Below are 23163 nucleotides of genomic sequence, written 5' to 3'. Positions count from 1 at the left end.
GGTTTTCTGCCTCTCATTTTCAGCCACATATAAAGAGGGGTATTATAGTTTCAGATCACTCATTATCCTGCACTCATTCATATAGTGTGTAGTTCATTCAAAGCAGGTGTTACGTCTCAAATGTCTACTAACTCTAATAGAGGTCTGGCTTGTTTCTCTTCAGGTGTCTCTAGCTCACTTATCCTCAATGGAAGCATAAGCTAGTGTAGTAAGGTCTAGAGTTGTTGTGTTGTGTTAGAAACATAGGCTTAGGCTTTGTTAGTTACCAAGTGAAAAGAATTGGGGGCTTCTAGGTCTGAACCCTAGATCCAGGGCAGGGATTAGGTCTCTCTCTGCTGTCTGTCAGTTGACAGTTGGCAATGGTATCCCTCTCTAAATGAGGCATGGCTTTGAGGCCTAAGAGGACAAGTGCTGTCACTCGTCTGCATAACTTGTGGAGTTGTGAGAAAATAACAAGCATCCGAGTGGAGATTGGTCCTGTGGGATTGACCGGGGGTGCCGTGGCAACCCGGGGACCCACCGTAAAAACACACAGGCAACGGGAAGACCGCAGAAGCTCGCCAAGGTAGGCAACATAGGGCATCCGTCGTTTGAAGCAGCCTAAATTCAAACCGAGAATAAAGGAAGAATAACTCATTCTAGGGCAAACAATCTTTCTCACCTTCGCGTCTCTATCCCCACATCAAGTCGCATTTCAATCCGGCGAGATGATTTATAAAGTGGAAGTTAATGTCTCCACTCACTTGAGATGGTCTATGGGTTGACAGGCCCCCGTGGCTGAGATAGAGCAGGGAGACACAGCGCAGCCCCATGAATCAAATCAAACGTGTCTGGCCGTATCAGGAGATCGGCTTTGATAACCAGGAACAAAGAGAGGCGTGGACTAAACACAGGCACAGGAAGACATCTGAGGGAGGACAGGCCATATTCACATACTCTTCCTTCCGAATCCTTCTCCTGACTGGTCACAGACAGGCGATAGATCACTGCATCCGCCAGTCCAATAAATCTATCCCTAAATCCCTACCCAATCAATACTGAGTTATGTACCTTGTATCTATCCGCTTCGCCCTGCATCTATTTTCAGCTGTTCCTGCTATGTAATAGAGAGCTGGGTCCATAGGGATTGTGCCCCATGCAGGTGGTCTGAGGAGATAGGCCCACCCCTGAAAGCTTGGGTCCAAATGACATCGCCATGGATTCACTGATCAAACAGCAGCTAGACTAGGAGGCGGATCTGAGCATTACAGTATGTCCTAGGCTATATAGCCTGGATGCATTTCAGTCTCTGTCTCAGATTGTCTTCACTTGTTCAAGGAAGTGGTAATTATAGCTCAGATATCACCTGTTCTCTGCCTCCCACTCGTGTCTGGTGTCTTCTCAGTTTTCCCATACACTCAAATGTGCAGACACATGCACACACCCACACACTCACTCTCTCACACACACACACACACACACACACACATACACATACACATACACACACACACACACACACACACAAACACACACACACACAACTACTGCACCTTTGGCCATCAATTGCAAGTACATTTGGGAATGTCTAGCACTGAACCCAGATCCAGTCAATCTGCTTTTCAGTGACATGGCACAGTGCACATTGGGACTCATTAAAAACAACCAGGTCCAGCCTGGCTTATGTGCGTGGCTGGCTTGTTTCTGTTCAGGGCTGGTAGGATGGAATCTAGTCATGCCACTGAAATAGCTGTGAATTGAAATGACATGAAATAATGTCTGATAAATTAAGATAGGTCTTGTCGCCTGGACACATCAGTTCCAATGCTTCCAATACTAATCCAGTACAATAAGAGTGGGATAGCCAGTTAGCTCATGGCGGGTTCCTGGCCATTTGCACATCGAATGGCAAGCGGACCTCTGGGGGATTATTAGCGTCAGGGACAACGGTCCGCTAGTAATCTGAAATGCTCCCGCTATTGCTCCACCACCATTCCACCGGTAGTTTATTGTCTATATCCTAGGCCCATTGGCCCTAGGTTTATGGATTTCTATTGCTAAATTAATTTACTCTGAGCATTTTTTGGGTAACCCTTCCTTTCATATCCCCCAATTACTAAACATTTACCTGGTAAATACATGCAACGTATAGCCTAATATATAATGGGTAATTACTGAGATACCTATACTGTAGGTATAATTTAAAAACAGGAGTATTTCAAATGTTCAATTACTGCACATAAATTCAATAACTGACATAGCACCACCAGGTAACCACATTTTTACATAGCTTCTATAACATCCAGTGACAAAAGAAAATCTTCCCCACCGGGGCTTGAACCCCTGACCTTCCACATGGGAGGCAGATGCCCTATCCACTACACTAATATAGAAAGTGTGTAGTGTCATAGTGTATTTATTTTGGTGTGCTGGGACTACTGCCTCTTGTGGTGGCAACATAGAACTGCAGGTCAACAACGGGACAGAGGGAGGGAGAGAATGAGGGAGAAAGGGAGGGACGGAGGGAGTGATAACCAGACAAATGTTATCTATGGTGCGCTGGCTTACAGCCACGCAAAAAAACGTCTCAAACAACTAACCACACACAGACAGGGGGGACCCCTCACAGTAACAGTGAAAAAAACAGAAGCATGAATTTTAACAATGGGACGAATTCACAAATTCTCAGAGGGAACAAGCTGATTCAAAATTAACCAGAACAGCTTCTGCACTTTCATTTTCATAACGTTAACTTGTATCATTATGTATCAAAAGATGTAGCCTAACCCTGTTTTTAAATCTGAGTGCAAACAGGGATTGTCAATATCTCTTAATTCTCCAAAGAGTATCTAGCCTACCTAAGATAATATTACAAAGTTAAGATTTGATAGGAACAAATTGAAAGGATGAGAATGACAAGGACAGACAGATATTACAAAAAAAAAATGTCTGCTCTACATATACAGTAGAATAGAGAGATAGTAGAATTCGGGTGACAGAGACAGAGGGGGTACAATTGGCATATCCAAACATGCAGATGGTTCCTCCATATGACTGATCCCAGATCAGAGCTATCCCTAATGCTACCTCGGGTCACCCACTCCCACACCGACACCAGGAAATGAATCAGGATCAGAGAGGTGGAGATGATGCCTGTTTATCAATCTGACACCGGCAACTGTCACACACTCAGTTCTGCTCTGCTCTACCATCTGTCACAGCCCTTTAGTAGGCTAGGCCTACAGTCTCTGCGGCATTAACTCAACTGAAGGGGACATTTATCCACAATGGCGCGTCCTTCCAAATGCAACACTTTAGCATTTGGAAGTGTCAGAAAGAGGACAGGTCTAGCCGATCAAAACATAATGAGTGCTGATCGTGCCAAGACTGAAATCAATCAGGGATTATGAGCTTTTCTTCAGAGAATGGATTAATATTCCGAATGAAAGATTCCTTTAAGTCAAGGGCAGAGCCATTCTGTAGTTGAATGATACTTTTTCAACACAGAAACCCATCGTTGCCCAAGATAATTTTTTTTATGAAACGAATTGAATTTACAAATTGAAGACAGAGTGTGGGACTCAGCAATAGGCTAGGCTAAATCGTCTGGCAATTAGACTAAATTGCTAGGTCTTCAAATTAAATATTGCTCGGCTTTTATGATAAAACTGAGAACCTCTCCTCCCACTTCCATTCTGGCGATATTAGCCTATATCTGTTCAGGATTAACCTGGCCATGGGATGCTACAGTAGCCTGCATGTTATGAACATTTGACAAGACCATGTTTCGCTACAACCAAACAGCATCACCTACATTAGACTATCTACTCCACCCAGTAACCACACATTTTGTAAACTGAGAAAAAGTTTATTATTTTGTTTTGCCTACAAACACACCTGGGTAGGTGTTGCCTGTCAAATGCTCAGGTAGTTGAAACAACGTTGAAATACAATATTATTGAAACAGACCGAACCCAAAGAGGAAGACTGTCAACTTACCAAATTTCCTGTTAGCGGAGACAGTTGAATGACAGAGGCAGAGAGCCAAAGCAGCGAGGATGATGGAACACAGCGAATCCATTACGCTTTACTAATCCATCGCACACCTTAACTAAAACAACATGTCTACTGTCAGTTCTTGAACGGTATCTGTTTGAAACTCACAGGGACGTTTAAGGGCGATAGTAGGCTACGAATGGGAGGCAAACGATGGCCAATGCAATGTTCGGCTCGCCTCCCGTAGCTCGCGACAGGATTCAGCACCACGAACAGCAACCTTCAGAACGCGCCCCTCCTAAGTTTCTGACGTCAAACACGCATGGCGAGGGGCCCGTGGTCCTCATGCAACACAGCGCAAGACAACATGAAATACGCTACGCTGCTTCTACGTTAACAGCATAAACGGCAAGCATTGCAATTGATTGAATGCAAGCAATCAAACTATTCGGCATCAGAGAAACTATAACCTATGCATACATTTTTATATGCTATACGTTTTTTTATTTAGACCTACAACATATCCAATTTGAAGTGTGACATAGCCTATAGCCTAGGCTGTTACATGCAACCACATGACAAACAACAGGATCATTTTGATCTATACAAACTTGGTATTTATGCATAATTAACTTCTAGCTCTTACTTTAACTGTAACATAAATGTTATGTAGCACATACAGAAATTGTTTTTTTTATTGTTTTTAGAATAGTTTGATTATTGTCAATTAATTTCGAATGGATGGGGCTAGGATAAATCACAATTGGAGAGCTAATATCATTGATATTTAAATTACTGACATAAATAACGCTTGGCCATTATAAAAAGCATGCATGTGTGAACAAATCATTAAATGATGTGAATAACAGGATTATTTTCAATATTTTCCAAATCAATAAAATAACTTTTACTATTTCCTTTTGATGTGAACAAGCCAAAAACATTCATTTGAGACTAGAAGGGCATTCAAAGAGCACAACCTCCACCCCATAATGCAGGTCGTCAGCATGTACAGTGACAACCCCTTGGCTCCACTGCATCCGTCAGCGTCAACCGTCAGCTCATTCACTTTCATGTATTTCCAAACGAAAGCCGAGGCAATGAAAAACAATGAGAGCTTTATTTTTACATTTCAGGACCAATCCAGTCTTTAGGGCGTAGCTTTCGTCAGGTTTGAACCAATCCAAAGCAGTAGGCAGTCTTGTTACCGACCATTCACGCCAGTATTCTAGCAATTATTTCGGAGATCACAAATGGTATCGCGAGACTATCGATTGTATGGCAGCGGGGTTATTCTTCACATCCCATCATAAATTAGCCTTGTGAGACCATCCTGATTTTGCAAGCTCACCTCTCGCAAATCAGTCTGGATACTCTCCATAGAGATTTGTTTGTCCCAGATCAGAAAACGATCTCACCAATCAGTGTTGGTTCTGAGGAATTTGAAATAAAAGCAGCTACGCTGGGCGGGTTTAAAGTGTCTGCCCTTTTCCAAACAGTTTCCAATGGAGAGTTCGTAGATGGTTATGCGAAGCAAACAATCTGGTGTGTCAGGTTAGTCATAAATGGAAGTAAATCAAAAGCATAGCTACTGCAGAAACTGCCTGGTGAAAATATGAGGTCTATTTTAAACGTTCTGTATGATATTGCATCTATAAACGGAATAATAAATGTTTTGCAGCTCTTCCCCCATTTAGTTTTTTCAAACCAAATTGAAAAAAACCTTCAGATTGGAAATGAGACGCACATCTCTACGGTCAACAGTAGGCTAGCCTACTGTATTGTATGTTGAGGTTTTCACAATAAACATGTTCTTTTCCTTTTCAGCGGGTAGGTCTACGTTTAGAGCCGAGCTGAGGTTTTCTATTTACAATTTAGGCTACATTTTAATCATTTAGCAGACACTTTTATCCAATACAATGTTTGTCAGTGTCTCTACACTATAATGCCGCAGTCTCATAAACCCTTTCAACTACCATCAACATCTCAAGTTAATGCCTACTGTAGGTCCTGGCCTTTAGCTTAGCAGGCTTAGAGGGGTTTCCTCTGCAGGGGAGGGGAGGATGATAGTTTGAACACCGCCACACCCATGTTTACCGCCTAACTTCTGTCATATCTGATTCTCCACCTAGTATCTGATCAAAGATGCGTGGCATGGTACAACAGGTAGCCTACAGTAGATTTCAGCCGACAGCTCAAAGTTCCCAAGCTCAAAGTTCTTCTCTGAGGCAAGGTATTGGTCAGACCAGAGAGTTCACATAAATGCAAAAAGGAAGCCCTGGAGCCTATAGCATATGTGCTGGCCTTGCTCTCTCCTAGATGAGAACAATAGGTAAGGTTTGAATTGATAATTCATTTTCACCTAATTCTTTGGGTAATAATTGGGTAGTTCTCTATGATTTTCACTTGGAATGGTTAAAGCAAACCTAACAATTAACTTCTATACAAATGTTTCCCTTCTGATTTTCCATTTACAAATATTGTCATTTTAGGGCCATCATGGTGAAGACAATGTGGACACTCCTCCTGGATCATCTGGACGACCTGGAGGAGAAACATTTCAAACTCTTCAAAAAGCGGCTGAGGAATGATGTCCCTGAGGGTTTCAAATTCACCAAAGTGGATCTGGATCTGGATAGATCAGACACTGTGGACCTACTGATCGAGACGTACGGCAGCGATGACTCTTTGATCATCACGCAACACGTCCTGAAATCGATGAACATGAACAATCTGGTCCAGCAACTCCAGGAGCAAAGCAAGAATGGTGAGTATCTCCTTAGAATAGAATAGAATAGAATAGAATATTATAGTAGAAGTAGTATAGTAGAATAGGATAGAACAGAACTGATCAAGATAAATCTAGTTAACAGACTTTGTCTTCACCACACCTTTAAGATAAGATAAGCAATCACGTGATCCTGGATAGTCAAGTACAGATACAGATACAAGCACAATCTATGTTATTGCAGTACAGACTGTCTCTTAGCTCTCAATTAAATACAGTAAAGGATGCTGAGGAAAGTGAGTTGAGGTTTTCGGATTAATAGACCTTCCACTGAAGGCCAAGCGCAGACAGAAACATTATTCTCGGGTCTGCGGTGGTGTAGCTTACTAATGCATCGTTTGTCGGTGCAGCTGCCCACCGGTGACTGATGGAGTTCATGCCCTAGTCTCGCCATATCCGAGTATGGCCAGATCCCAGAGGGAGCAGCACATTGGGCTGCTGCTCCCTGAGGGTGGTTAGTGTATCTCGGCTCGAGGATTCTGTCGCGCTACAGCGACAAGTAGTTCTCTCTCTCTTTTGCATCGCCAACCGACGGGGTTGTGCAACGAATATGCAAAAGCAACAATGGGGCAATTGGACAATATGTTGGGTGTATTTGGCTACCAAATTGGGAGAAAATTAGACAAAAATCTGAAAATAAATGTATTTTAAAAAGAAAAGAAAAATAATCAGTTCTCCAGTTGCCATTGTATTTCCCACATTGCCATGGTATAAATTTCTGAAACTATTCTCTTTTCTGGGGTCTCCAGTTTGTAAATCACAAGCTTCATGGGAGGAGGCCCAACAAGAACACAAAGCAACGCTGAAGAGAAAGTATGAGAAAATACATGAGGGCATTGCGAAGGACCCGGTGCAACTAAAAGACATTTACACAGAGCTCATAATCATTGAAGGTAAAAGTGAAGGGGTCACTGTGGAGCATGAGGTGGTGTTGCCTGAGGAAGCGTCTGTGACAGCGGAGTCCAAAGGTACTGTCATTACAAGCAACAATATCTTCTTCAGTTCATTAGACCAGAAGATCAAGACTGTCCTGACAACAGGAATTGCTGGAATTGGCAAAACAGTCATGGTGCAGCAGTTTGTTCTCGACTGGGTTGAAGGAACCGTCAATCAGGACATCCACTTCATCTTCGTCCTTCCATTCCGAGAGCTGAATTTGATGAAAGACGACAAAAGTATGCTTCAGCTTCTCAGCATCTTTCACCCTGATGTAGAAGACGTCAAAGAATTCAAATATCTGAAAGTGCTGTTCATCTTCGATGGGCTGGATGAGTGCAAACTTCCTTTCAAATTCGCAAGCAACCACGGGCTGAATGAGCTCGACAAGGCTTCGTCAGTTGATGTGCTTCTTACCAACCTCATCAAGGGGTACCTGTTCCATGACGCGCACATCTGGATAACAACACGACACGCTACTGCCCATAAGATCCCACACACGCTAGTCAATCGTTTCACAGAGATCAGAGGGTTCAACAATTCCCAGAAGGAAGAGTACTTCAAAAAGGCAGTCCCCAAAGACCCAGAATTGGCAACTAACATCATCGCCCACATCAAGTCCTGCCGAAGCCTGCACATCATGTGCCACTTACCAATCTTTTGTTGGATATCAGTCAATGTACTCAAGGAAATGATGAGAAAGGAAAACAGTGGGGCAAAGATTCCCAGGACTCTCACCGAAATGTACATCCACTTCCTCCTCATACAAACTAGTGTAAAGAATGAGAAGTACCACGGGGATATCCAAGCGGCGAACCCCAAGAGGCTGTCAGACCATGACAAAGTGCTCCTCTTCAAACTTGGAGAGCTTGCCTTCAAGCAGCTGGAGAGTGATAAGATCCTGTTCGGCGAGGACGACCTGAAAGCTTGCGGCATCGCCGTGGACGTGGCATCAGTGTGCTCTGGGATGTGCACAGAGATCATCAAGGTCAAGTCGGGTCTGTACAACGAGAAGATGTACTGTTTCGTGCATCTCAGCATCCAGGAACTGTTTGCTGCGTTGTATGTGTTCTGTGTGTTTGTGAAAACCAACGGGAACCTTTTGACCACAGAGAAGAGTATCAGAGAGGTTTATAAGTTACCTCCACAGCTGCCGATGACATTCGGCAAGAAGGAGGAAATTGAAAATGAAGATTATACTTATTTTCCCAGTGCCCCTGTTCGCGAGTATGAAACAGTGACCGTCAAGTTTCAGAAGATTAAGGGAAGTAATAATTGGGAAAGAGTTAGTTGTAATGTCTTCACGCCATTGTCAGGCTTGCTCAAAATTGCGCTCGACAAGTCATTGGCAAGCGAGCGTGGACTCTTCGACCTTTTCGTCCGCTTCCTTGTGGGGATATCCCAAAAGAGCAACCAGGACCTTCTGCAGAGCCTCCTGAACCCAGTGGAAGGGAACCCTGGGATCCTTGATGAGACCGACAAATGTATCGCAGAGACTATCAAGTTCATCAATCGCAAGATCCGTGCAGATCCTGAGCCTTGCTCTATGAAGAGGGAGAGCCAGAGCCACAACCCAGAGAGACTCATCAATATGTTCCACTGCCTGACTGAGTTGCGTGACAACGCAACAATGCAGGGCCAAGTGCTTGCTTCCCTTAACTCTGGGAGACGTGACAGAGAACTGACTGCCCCAGAGTGCTCAGCCCTGGCCTACGTTTTGACGGGACCAGATCAACCTTCGGACGTCTTTGATTTGAAATCCTACAACGCAAACCCAAATGGCTACTCAAGGGTGATGCCACTCATCAAGGGGTACACAACTGTCCTGTGAGTAGTAGTACCACTTGATACTGTTATTAAATTGAAGCCCAAGGGTAGTTGGGGTGGTTAGTTTGCTGATGAGGTGTCCTATCTGACTTGTAAGCCCAAAGTTCACTCTTGGTCTAGGAGGATGTCATCCTGGTGTAATGGTACTGTAGACATTTGTGTTGGATTGCAGGAGATCCAGGTTCTATACCTTGTCCGTCACAACAGGAAACTAGGCCAACAGCTATCAGAATCAGGTTTATTGCCAAGTAGGTTTTCAGAAATTTGATTTGGTCTGTTGGTAAGTAACAATACACAAAGGGCAAGACAGGACAGTGCAAAATACACAAAGTGGCAAATACGGATACAGATGTACACATACTGTATACAGTATGTGTCTCTTTCAGGTTGGATCGCAGTAGAATTGAGCTGGAGGTGTTTGAAGCTGTGGTGTCAGCGCTCAAGGGAGCCAATAGCATTCGGGAACTGGACTTAAGCAATAATGTTGTTCCCAAGGAGAGGGTGGAGCTACTCTGCCATGGCCTCAAACATAACAGCTGTATGCTGCAGACACTAAGGTGGGTTCCCCATCAACTATGGAAGTTGTGTGTGTATGAACTATGTGTGTGTGTGTGTGTCTTCCCACAGCTGATCACTGTTTATCATTCTTTTCTCAAAAACACTGCACTCGATGAGGACATTGTCATATTCACAATCAAGGGCAGATTACAAGTCCTACCTACCAGATTCAACCTCTCTATCTGGTTTCCTTCCACTCAGGTTCCTCATTGCTTGCATCACACCACATAACAGGTTACCGAAACACTATCGCATATCTTGAATGGCTGTTATGCTTACAAAGGAATGTACATAGCATGTCATGATAGAATAGTGAACCTATTAGTTAAGGACATATCACACCACTCCCCAGCATCAGTGAAAATGTACACACATGCCTACGTCAATGCATCTATGTTCCATCTCTGTAATGACCAATATGCCTTTTTCACAGTTGTCTGCTTACACACCAGATGTTGTTGTGGTTAATGAAGACTCCATAGAAGTGTCTGTATTAGAGATAGCACGCACCTTTGATACAAGCCTCGAGGAAGCCTTTATGACTAAGGTCTTGAAATACCAACCTCACATAAATACCATCTCAGAGCTAGGCTATAGGTATACTACACTACTTGTTTTCATATTTGGCAGCCTTGGACATGTTCATAGGTTGGTTGTCAGAGGACTATGTCTACTTGGGACTTCCAAGAAGGAAGCTAAAAGGCTCACCAAGTATTGCTCTGTCTCTGCAATTATTGGCAGCCGCCATATATGGCGAAGACGTTGCTACCCATGAGTGATGTGTTTTGTATGTGAAAGACATTGTCCATGTTAGTTGTGAGTGTAGACTAATCTGTGCCTTTAGTATTTGTGTCCCTGCATGCATTGTTTAAGTATGTGGACATAAATAAATGATTAAAATGTGTGTGCGTGTGTGTGTGTGTGTGAGAGAGAGAGAGAGAGAGAGAGAGAGAGTGTGAAAGAGAGAAGGATTTTCAATTTGATATAGTTATGTCGTCTCATCTTTCCCTCATCCTCTTTTCCCCCCTTCATCAACTCCATCTTGTGAAGACTGGAGAGGTGCAGTCTGACAGGGGAGGCTTTTGAAGCTCTGGCTGCTGCTCTCAGCTCCAACCAAACCAGGCTGGAGTGCCTGAGTATCAGTGGCAACGACCTGCTGGACTCAGGGGTTAAAGTGCTGCTTTCTGGGCTGGTGTCTCCACATAGCAAACTGCATACACTCAGGTACCGTAGGTTCATTTGTGATAAGAATGAAGAGGAAAAGTTATTTTTCATGAATTTCTTTTAAGAAAATAAAAGTTCTAGGCCTAGGTTCCTTCATTGGTTCCTGCATCTTCTGCTTTTCTACCACTACATAGTTCAGGCCCGTAGCCAGCCTCGTGGAAGAGGGGGGTTGTTTTTTTTCAAAAAGTGGACCTAATCGCACTTTTTAATTTAATTGTCATGCGAGTTGTTGATGGGGGGGGGGGGCTGACAGATAGTTTTTATTATTTTCTGGACCTTTCGTCCTGAATTCTGGACCTTTGGTGGTGAGGGGGGGTTGGTTCGATCCCCCCGACCCCCCCTGGCTATGGGCCTGTATTTCTAATATCACATATTTATACTCTCCTCTGCTGACAGCCTGGAGTCTTGTGGACTCACAGACAACATTTGTGAGGAGGTGGCCGCAGCCCTGCGCTCTGCAGACTCACAGTTGAAGGAGCTGGACCTGAGCTCTAACCACCTGGGAGACTCGGGAGTGCAACGCCTCTGCCAAAAGCTGGGGGGCGCCACATGTACCATACAAACTATCAGGTTAATCAGAGATTTGATCAGAATAGATTTGATCGTTGTTATTGTCTGTTGTTGCGTTCAGTCATTCGGCCAGTTCATGCATACTGCATATGATTTTAAGATGTTCGGAGGTGATGTACTTTCCTCAAATAGAGTAAGATACAGTTAGGCTATATATGAATGGAACCTACTCAAATTATTTTATTTTTTCTCCTCCCCCATCTCTCTTTCCCTCTCACTTTATGCTTTTCCATCCTTCTGAATGTTGTTTCCATTTTTTTTTGGTAAATTTCTCTTCTACTTTTTTATTTATTTATTTAAATCTCTCATCTTTCTACTTTTCTCCAGGCTAGGAGAGTGTAACTTGACTGAGTCCTGCTGTGGGGACCTGGCGTTGGCTTTGCGTTCGTCTTTGTCTGACCTGATCTGCCTGGATCTCATGCACAACAAGCTGAAAGACCGTGGAGTTGAACTGCTCGCTGCTGCACTGGCGGACCCACTCTGCAAACTGCAAAAGCTGGGGTTAGTGATTCAGGCTTTGTCGAATGATTTTCTTTTTCAAAAGCATCTTCACCTCCCCCCTTGAAGTAGAATCAACTTCCAAAAAGTGGACTTTTTGATTAACAGCACATTATGCAAGTAATTCACTTCACTTTCTGGTTTACATAAATATATCAGGTCAACAGTATTTCCTGTCTTCCTATAGGCTGTCTGGTTGCGATGTTACAAAGGACGGTTGTGTCTTCCTGGTGCGGGCCTTAGTGTTAAACCATGTCCACCTGCGAGAGCTGGACCTGGGCCACGACAGCACAGATGACCCAGGGTTCGATCTCTTCACTCCCCTACTGGACGAACCCAGCTGCAGACTGGAGAAGCTTGTGTAAGTGTAGAGTAGATGGTTTGGATCCACACTCTAGTGATAATGTGATCCTGCCAGAGACTTTGAACTAAGAAGGTGTCATCTTGGTCTCATAGTGGAGCAATGGGACCAATTTTCATGCTGCCATCATTTGATATTCTCATCAAATCAAATCAAACTTTATTTGTATAGCGCATTTCATACACAGAGGCAACAAGTGTGCCATCTACGCATGTGCAATTCTCAAACCCAAGTCATTTACCACACAGGCTGACCGAAAAAATCATGTCAATCTCCCATTGAGATCACGCATGATACCCAGTGTTATGTTCGTAGTGTTAGTAACTCTTATTTACCCTCTCCCTCTGTCCTTTGTCCAGAGTCGGCCAGGGGAGTGAATGGAGAAGAGCAACGCTCCTGAAATGTAAGTTACATTACATTACAGTCATTTAGCAGACGCTTTTATCCAAAGCGATTAACAATAATAGGCTCTGTGCACCAGCTCCACTACTTCCTGAAACTCACCTGGCATCTTTATTTCCTGTCCTATATGATTGGATTAAGTGATTAATCAGGTGTGCGGCAGACCCAGCGCACACCTGATTAATTACTTAATCCAATCATATAGGACAGGAAATAAAGATGCCAAGTGACTTTCAGGAAGTAGTGGAGCTGGTGCACAGAGCCTATTGCATTTAACGTAGGAAAAGCCACTGTACTACTACTCGCCAGAACTCACAAGTGCATCTCATTTCTAAAACAAGTGACTGAGAGCATAATCTAGTGCTGAAGGCAAAGTGAAAGAATAGCAATCTCAAATACATTAGGTGCTTAAGAGGGAGGATCGTTGTAGTACTTCTTGAAGAGATGAGTTTTGAGCCTGTGACGAAAGATGGGCAGCTACTCTGCTGCCCTGATGTCAGTGGGCAGTTCGTTCCACACCCGCTCAAACAACAAACACTTTATTGTCCTGTCATTTTCTTCGTCACTATAGCCTACTGTCATACAATTCATATCAATAACACAGAAACACATACCACACATCAGCTGCTTGAGTACATCAGCTGCTTGAGTACATTTGTTACATCCATGTTCTCCTCTCATCTCTCTCTCCATCTTGCCCCTCTAGATGCCTGCTCCCCCCTCACGTTTGACGAGACCTCCATGTCAACGGTGCTGTCCCTCTCCGAGGACCTCAGGAGCGTCTCGTGCAGAGGGGGTCAAGGACATACGGTTCCGCCCAGTGGGTGTTTTGCCTACCCCCAGGTCCTGTGTAGAGAGGGTCTGACTGGACGCTGCTACTGGGAGGTTGAGTGGAAGGGTCAGGGGTGTCAAATCGCTCTCACGCGCCAGGGAATCCCAAGAGTGGGGGGGACAGAGGAGTGTGTGTTCGGGGTCGCAAAGGGGTCGTGGGCTTTGTTTTGCTCCGAGACCGTCTACCAGCTCATTGACCAAGGGAAAGCATCGGAGAGGGTGCCTGTAGTCGGTTCTTCGCAGAGAGTGGGCGTGTTTCTCGACGGCGAGGAGGGTCGTATCTCGTTTTACGCCGTCAGCAAGGACACGGCGAGGCTGCTGCACGGTGTCAGCGTCAGCGTCACAGAGCCGCTGTTTCCCGGATTCTACGTGGGGCCAAACACGACGATATCGCTATGCCAACCGCTGAAGTGATTTGTTGGCAGTTCCTACTAACAGGGGAAGCAGATCAAAACCTAAGAGTATTGCTCACCCCAGATTCCACCCAATTTATAATGTCATGGTCATGTAATATTTGCAGTAAAGCGGGTCCTAAAAAAAATGTAATTTCTGTTTGAATTGTTTTCTCATGACTGTAATGTCTATATTAGGTACAGTATGTGCCTTGTACCTATTGTCTACTGTAAAATGTTATATTTCTTGTAAACACTTTACTCTGTGAATGAGACCATGCAAAATAAAACACACAGAAATGTTCACAAAATCTGTATTTGTGCATAAACGTCACCTGGACTTAGTAGCCTAAAAGCCAGACTCCTGCCTGCATTGTTACACAACAATCCTAGTTAGGTAACAGCAGTAGACGCCAGGTCCTGCAGAGCGTACCATGTGTTTGAGGATGACGAGTTGAGAGCTAAAACGTCCCAACAGGTGTCTCCTAAACTCAGACATGATGTGGTCAGAGCAGAGGGAGATGGTGGTCAGAGCAGAGGGAGATGGTGGTCAGAGCAGAGGGAGATGGTGGTCAGAGCAGAGGGAGATGGTGGTCAGAGCAGAGGGAGATGGTGGTCAGAGCAGAGGGAGGTGGTGGTCAGAGCAGAGGGAGATGGTGGTCAGAGCAGAGGGAGATGGTGGTCAGAGCAGAGGGAGATGGTGGTCAGAGCAGAGGGAGATGGTGGTCAGAGCAGAGGGAGATGGTGGTCAGAGCAGAGGGAGATGGTGGTCAGAGCAGAGGGAGATGGTGGTCAGAGCAGAGGGAGATGGTGGTCAGGGCAGAGGGAGATGGTGGTCAGGGCAGATGGTGATGCGTAGTCAGTGGACAGAGATGGGTTGAGATGATGATTAATTTAGAATTGAAGGGCCTAGGACAAATCACAATTGGAGAGATCTCATTTATCATTTATATAAGAATTACTGGCATAATAGACAATAATAATAATAATAATAATAAACAATAGTTTAAAAAAAGTTAGTAAAATTTCATTTTTACGTGAACAAGACAAAAATAAATAAAATTAAAGCTGCTACGCAGCGATGAGGCGGGGCCAGGCAATTTCCGACAAGTTTAGGAGCAATAAGTGAGAGAATAGGAGGACAACAAGAAAGTTGACATTCCAATGTTCATTTTGTACATTCGTATCGTATCGTAAAACATTTGTAAAACATTTTGATGCATTGTAAGCTCGATTTTGATAATTCAACAATCTGGTCAGTGAGATTGTGAATTACAGTCTGAAGATCCAGTGTAGCAAGTTTGGTGTTAATTGATTGAAAAATATGGGATGAGATATGTTTATTAATTTTTACAGGTTTTGTTTGCTTTTCTTCATAATTGAACATTAACTTCAGCAGCTGTGTACTCAGTCAGTTGCCAATCAATCGATTTAGTCATTGTAATCCTCGGCGGGGGTTGGGTAGGGTTGCCAACAGCGATGTCTCCGATTCGTGGAGCTTGCGTTGGATTGTGGGTAACGTAGTTTTCTCTGTATGAAGTGTTGGTTTCAGAGGACAGAATTAAACATATTTTAAAAAATTAAATTTTTGAGATAAAATTCTGAAGAAAATCACACTACATCTTGGATATGTGGCCAATGTTGTCACTTTTTATGAGGATGATCAGACATTGATTTGGCGAGAATTAATAGGAACTGTATACAGAACTGTTAACAGTAAAACTTTTTGATGTGCTGTGGGCTCAATTTTTCATATTTCAAAAATCTGTGAGGCTCGTTTGGTAAGGACAGTCTGAAGATACAGTTTATCCATTTTTGTGTCAATTGAACAAAAAATGTGGGAGACTATAGGTTTGATAGTGTAGTGTATTTTTATACGGTATTACATCAATACATCTGTATTACTCTCATGTAGTAATCATTTTATTAAGAATAATGAATAAACTCCAATTCAGTAGGAACTTGGTTAACTTAATTAGTTTAACATCTAGATGACAACACATGTCCTTTCCTGAGTCAACATTCCTTTGCCCCTGAGGAACAATAGAGATGGCACCTCTGAAGAAGAAGTCAGGAAGCCTACAGGTGATCAAAGCAGGACCGGAAAAACCCCAAGACTGCCCCCATGTCCGGAGGGGGGGCAGAGCCCAGTGACACCTATTGACCAATTACAAGACTAGTTGTAAATGTACCTCCCTCGTATGCAAAATTGTTTTGTGTTCATTGGCCTGAAGCCAAGTATATCAACTCGGGTGCCACCTTGTTGAGATTCAGTACCGCCGAAATTTGACCTGAATGGCGTGCTCAATAAATTTGGTTTAAACTGCATTTTTCTCCAGAAGATTCTTTCCAAGTCAAGACAAAAAGATACGACATATTGGCGATGGTTGATGGGATGGCGCGCTTCTAGCTTACGATTTTCAAGACCCTTGAAAGACAGCGACTTCAATTAACTCTCGTGAACCTAACGGCCAGAGGACGACAAGAGCGAACGACTTTGCGAGTCTTGATGAGGTAAACCGTCTTGCGAATTATTTTATGCTTACGCCATAAAGAACTTCCAATAAATAAGGAGAATAGATTTAAAATTGTGTACGCATTGTTGTGCTGACTCGGTATGGGCATTGTCTTAGAAAGACGCATACGAGTGCGCAGAGTTTAGAGAAAGACTTGAGCATTCAGAGTGGAGTTCTATGTCTCTAAAGGAAAACCGGTTAAATTAAATGCATAGGATTGCATATTTTTGTTAAATGTGTGAGGTACCAGTAAATGTAAAAGCAGGCTAAACCGGAGTCCTGTATGTCTCGTTTTAAGTACGTTTTTAGCCGTCTGCTATTTGGTCCTGTTTCTTGTAATTGTCTAATGTAGATATTCTTACTTTCTTGAATGAATGATTGAGGAAGAGAGATCCTTTGTTCACTCTTCCACGTGTGTGTAGGCTACTGTAGCCTGTATGTGTGTGTGTGCCTGCCAGCAGCCTTTGTGTGAGGAGACGGGCTGTGTGAGGTGTGAAAGTTGAGGTGTGAACGGAGAGAGTGAAAGGAGCGTGCGTTGTGGGTTTTGTGCTTTAAAGTTTAAAAGTTGAGATTGTGTGTTTGTTGGTTTTATACATTGTAAGGTTTGAAAGTTGAGTTAATGTAAATAATATTGGCTGATATTTCCTGTTTAATTGTCTTTTGTGGGTGAGGTTCAGGCTCCCCGTACCCTGAAAATTCCTAGCCCTCTTAAAACAGCTGTGAAGAGGGGGGGGGTCGGTGAAACGCGTTCACTGGCCAGGGGGGTTGTGCTGTGGTTTGTAGGTGTGAAGTCACCCAATTGTGTTTCTCTCTCTATCTATCTGTCTCTCTCTCTTTCTTTCTCTCTTATTTCTCTCTCTTTCCTGTCTTTAGAAATTAGGGAAAGATAATTCATCCAGTGGGTCGTGCGGTGTATGGGACGACTGGATTAGATAAGAATAGTTAATTTATAAAATTCATAAGTGGATGTTGAATCCCTAGCAGCAATCCACTAGTCAATTATAACTTTAGCCAGATTTTAGGGATATGAAGAAGTCTTTCATCCTTCTCACCTCTGTTGTCCTATGCCTCCATCGTGTGGCCATTGTTAGATATGACCGCTTTCTATATATTGTATGGATTCAAGTGTATTAGGTGGTTCAATGCTGCCATCGTGTGGCCTTTGTTAGATATGACCGCTTTCTATATTTGTTTGATTATTCGTGTGTTTTAGGACAGTTTGACTTTATAGCACATTTATTTTTAATTATCATTGCTTGGTGATTAATTGGTTTTTCCCCTTTGAGTCAATCTGTTTACAGTGATATCCGGAAAAGCTTTTGTCCATGGTGACCAGTCACCATTCCCCAGACCATCCATCCGTCCACCCATCCATCACCTGCTTGAAAAGTAAGCCTGAATTGCTGATTAATGCTCATTAATTGAACTAGACTGATCACCTGATTTAATTGTTTTGAGTGGTTGACCTGCATTTAGGGCTTGGTGTTTTATGATAAGGTGATTGATTGGTTTGGTTACTTGATTTGATAATAAGGATACATGGTTAGTTCATTAATTGATTAATTCTTCAATATTTTATTGATTACTTGATTAATTATTTATAGTTATTCAACTTTTTATTATTATAAGTATTATATATATATATAATAATTCTATTTGATACTGGATATAAGTGGTTTTGTGGGTGTTTAGTTGTTAAATGGATGTAGATGGTTTGGTGATGAGCTTTGGTTTTGAGTGATTGGTGGTCTGTTGGATATCTGGTTTAAAGGTGTCTTGGTTTTTGATAAAATAAACATCAGTTTAAGCGTTGCTTTAGTAGAGTGATATAGACGTACATACATATATTACGCTTTGCATATTGTGTGTATGGAGTGAAAGGACTGAGTGAACGGACAGTAGGACTCAACTTGCTGACAGGCAAAGTGGTGTGGACATTTCGATGTCTACGTCAAAATATTTTTTATTTTAATTCATTATTTTCTGGCATACAGCAATTAATGAGGGGATTGTCCTCTGGTGCACAATACCCTAAGCTTGCGTCAAACCGGGCTTTGTGGTTTTTAATTTGCAAAAATTAAAAGTGCTTAAATGGGACCGATCGCTCCCTGTGCTGAAGACTAGGGTTGAGATTGAGCAAGATTATATCTGGTTAGGCAGTTTTAGGCAGAGCAAGAAGTGTCCTATGTCTGTGAGTGATTGAGTGTTCATTTTTTATTAATTACATAATTGATAAAGCTTCATTTTTATAGTGTTAGATTTTTAATAGGTTTATTGATAGTTTGAATTGTTAACAGTTTATCAAGTTATGAGGATCTTAAATAGTCTTGACGCTGTTCAGTAAAGTGGTACGGATACAGAACACAGCATTGGGAGCAGTAATTATAGCTCCAACCGAAATAGAGGAAGTCAACAACACAACGGACAAGCTGTTGAGTGAGTGATGCTCTGTTCTCCCACATGAATTAAGTTTAGACTTCGCATTCTTATGACATTAGGAGGTAATCTAATATGGCTTATACACAGTTACTTGTGTTAAATACTAAGGGAAGATATGTAATCAGAGATGATAATAATGACATTATGCAGAAGGGAAATGCCAGGACGACCGTTGTAACTCATCCTGATGTGAAGTGCAAAACCAGGAAGTTAGCTCAGTCTCCGACACCAGCTGAAAAGAAGAAGAAGAAGAAGAAGTAGATGAACAAAAAGGGAAAGTGGAAGCGACAGTGACTCTTCTGTAGATGAAGGAGTGGATATTGGAGGATATGATGAAAGTATTAGAAAGATTATGACAGGTGCTGTATAGAAAGGAAGCGTTGCTAATGAAACAGACTAGTAGTACTAGTGAAGAAGTGAATGAGGAGTCTGACTCGAAGGAAGATGATACAACATGGACCAAGGATGTACCAGATTAAGAAGAATGAAGGAAATTAGGAAGTAGTTGAAGGAGATTAGGAAGTAGTTGAAGGAAATTGGAAAGTAGTTGAAGGAACAGGATGCTGAGCTGAAGAGGAAACTCACTCAAAGTCAGCTCTTGAATGGAAAATGGATAGAAGAGGAGTAGTAACAAGCTGTTGTTTTGCAGAACGACAACGACAACAACAACCAATGATGTGATCTTCACTCCCGTTCCCTGTTTTCCAACAGCCTCAGACAGGGGGAGATTATTAATTCTGAAGAATTCATAAAAAAAATAAAAAATAAAAAAAAGGGGGGGGTGAATAGGAAGTTGAACATGTCATTGGCTAGATGTCATCAGCAATTTATAATACAATAAGTATTTCTTAAGTTTTTAGAATCAATTTTTTAGGAGAATGATAGCGGTGATAACCTACGTTGTCACCTCTGAGCCTGAGTTCATTATTGAAGTTGAAGTGATGAGGAATATTTTTATTACATCTGTGACATTTTGGAGAAACACTTGTCTCCAGAAGATTATTATAGAAGCAAACTAGTTGAATATGGACTCCAGAGTATGAACCATCTTTTTGTTCAGAAAAACAAAAACAAAAGTCATGTGTGTTGAATGGTTATCAATGATTTGATGCTAAGTTCAGTTTATTACAGGAATTTCATAATAGTAGGAGTATTCAGTTATGGTTTCATATAACATCAGTTTAGATAATTGGTTTACAAAGCTGTTTAGTCAATTCAAATAGGTTATGTTTCTCACTTTGATTTAGGAGTTTGTGTTTCAATAGTCAATGAATGGCCATAAGCTGTTCGTTTATGCATTCTATTGAGGAGTTGGCTTTAGGCCTCCCCCTCTGTCATTAACCTCGGTTTGTGTTAAGTGTTGTTTTACAGGTACCGCGGACCCTGGGGGCCGGGCCCTAGCAATGCCTGGTGTATGCCATCCTGGGGGCTGACGGTCATCTGTTGTCTGTATATTGTTCTCTTGTTTAATCAGGCAGCAGGGGGTCGTCTACATTTCACCTGTGTTTTTGATTCAGGTGTGTGTACACGTCTCCTTGGTTAGATTGTTCTGTTTTGTAGTCATTTAGGTTTAGTCTATGTCTATAGGATGTTCTGTGTTTTGTGTAGTTCTGTGTTGATGTTTTCAGACTATCCTGGAGTGCATTTAGTGGGCTACCAAGGCGTGGTTGCCCCTCACCAGCATGAAGCTATGAACTGTGTGGAGTCACGGATGACTTGAGGGTCATTCTTGGACACTTCTGGAGTGTTCTCCCTGTTTCGGACGGGGTGAGCTTGCCATCTTGCTACGGACATTGTTCTCTGGGTGTCAGAGAGGATTGCGACACCTGGGGGTTTGATGTCTGATTGCTCCAGCGTGGGACGTGGAGATGAGACAGCGCTGAGGGCTGTTCTCCTTCGGAGGGGCTAAGTGCTAGTAACCTCTGGCCCCCGATTTGCTTTGTTGTTGTGTGATGATTTGGTTAGATTTGGTTATTTGTATGTGTTTTGGGGATTGTTTATGTTTAATGTTGTTTTGTGTCGAGGCGTTAGGACGCCTCGAAGGGGGGATATGTAGTGTATTTTTATACGGTATTACATCAATACATCTGTATTACTCTCATGTAGTAATCATTTTATTAAGAATAATGAATAAACTCCAATTCAGTAGGAACTTGGTTAACTTAATTAGTTTAACATCTAGATGACAACACATGTCCTTTCCTGAGTCAACATTCCTTTGCCCCTGAGGAACAATAGAGATGGCACCTCTGAAGAAGAAGTCAGGAAGCCTACAGGTGATCAAAGCAGGACCGGAAAAACCCCAAGACTGCCCCCATGTCCGGAGGGGGGGCAGAGCCCAGTGACACCTATTGACCAATTACAAGACTAGTTGTAAATGTACCTCCCTCGTATGCAAAATTGTTTTGTGTTCATTGGCCTGAAGCCAAGTATATCAACTCGGGTGCCACCTTGTTGAGATTCAGTACCGCCGAAATTTGACCTGAATGGCGTGCTCAATAAATTTGGTTTAAACTGCATTTTTCTCCAGAAGATTCTTTCCAAGTCAAGACAAAAAGATACGACAATAGGTTTTACAGTTTATGAAGAAATCAGAGTGATGGACTTTTTGTCTCACTTTTTGTCTCGAAGTTTTGTCTCACTTGGGACTACATTGACGTGGTGGTTTTACAGTGATAGCACCTATGGCTGATTTGTTATGATTTTTTAAAGTTCTAAACTTTAGACTGTTGCTGTAGCGCCACCTTCAGGTTTATTGACCTACAATGCAGGTTGAGGACTTTGGGTATAGTACTGGAGCTATGTGCACATTTTGGTGATTTTTTGTCCACGGGAAGTTAGACTTAACTGGAAGATGGAGAATAATAATAATAAATATAGCTGCAAGCAGAAATGTGGGGGCCAAGCAGGACAAGCGACCAGCGCATCAAAGACTACAAGTGAAATACGCCATAGGCGTATTCGAATCTCTACTGCAGTTTTGAAAATCTGGCATAAGGTTCAGAATAAATGCATTTCCAGCTTTGACAGGTTGGTGGCGCTAGAGAGTTTGAGGTGTCGACATAGACTTGGTGACAGGGGTCATGGGACTGTCCCCGATGAGTGTGCCTAATGTGGTTATGATACATCAAAACGTTACTGAGATATGACCACACTTCCTGTTTGGCGGCCTGGACGCCAAATTTGATTGGCTGCAGCGAGCGAACGCCTTTGACAATCGAAAATCCCTGTAATCCTTTTGTGGACATTGGTCTAGAGAATGGGTAGAGCCAGTTTCATGTAGATTGGTGAACATTTCTAGGAGGAGATACATTTTAAGTGTTTTACACAAAATACAAAATGGCGGGAAATCCAATTGGTGGAAAATGACATCATAGGGTGCGATGAACTCGGCATGAGCCAGGGATTCCAACGGTACCTTACTTTTCAAAATCGGTTACACAGTACAAAAGTTGTGCATAAACACACTTCCAACTTTGACATGGTGGTGGCGCTAGAAGGTTTGAGCTGTCGCGATGACACTTGCTGCCAGAGGTCATGGGACTGTCCCCGATGAGTGTGCCAAATGTGGCTTTAATACATTAACAATTTGCTGAGATATGACCCCATATCCTGTTTGGCGGCTTTGACGCCAAATTTGATTGGCTGTAGCGGGCGAATGCTTTCGAGAATGTAAAATCCCTGCACATCCTTTGTGGACATTGGTCTAGAGAATGTGCCTACTGAGTTTCGTGCAGATTGGTCGAAATTCCTAGGAGGAGATACATTTTAAGTGTTTTTCACAAAATCCAAAATGGCGGGAAATCCAATATGCCGGAAAATGATGTCATAGGGTGCGTTGAACTC

The 23163-nt window shown here is 42.7% G+C and overlaps 1 protein-coding gene across 1 annotated transcript; it reads left to right on the top strand.

Annotated features, from left to right (window-relative positions):
- Positions 1 to 6474: 6474 nt before the first annotated feature.
- LOC311322167 (protein NLRC3-like) lies at positions 6475 to 14384 on the top strand (the record flags this gene model as incomplete). Its single annotated transcript, XM_084454205.1, has 7 exons — positions 6475 to 6742; positions 7513 to 9511; positions 11135 to 11308; positions 11705 to 11859; positions 12620 to 12737; positions 13097 to 13140; positions 13846 to 14384. The coding sequence occupies 7 exons, from the start codon at positions 6475 to 6477 to the stop codon at positions 14382 to 14384; spliced, it is 3297 nt and encodes a 1098-aa protein (XP_084310331.1).
- Positions 14385 to 23163: the final 8779 nt, after the last annotated feature.

Source organism: Borostomias antarcticus (assembly GCF_949987555.1).
Source record: "Borostomias antarcticus genome assembly, chromosome: 2".
In the NCBI taxonomy this organism is placed as follows: Eukaryota; Metazoa; Chordata; class Actinopteri; order Stomiiformes; family Stomiidae; genus Borostomias; species Borostomias antarcticus.
This window is presented reverse-complemented; position numbering and strand designations above follow the sequence as displayed.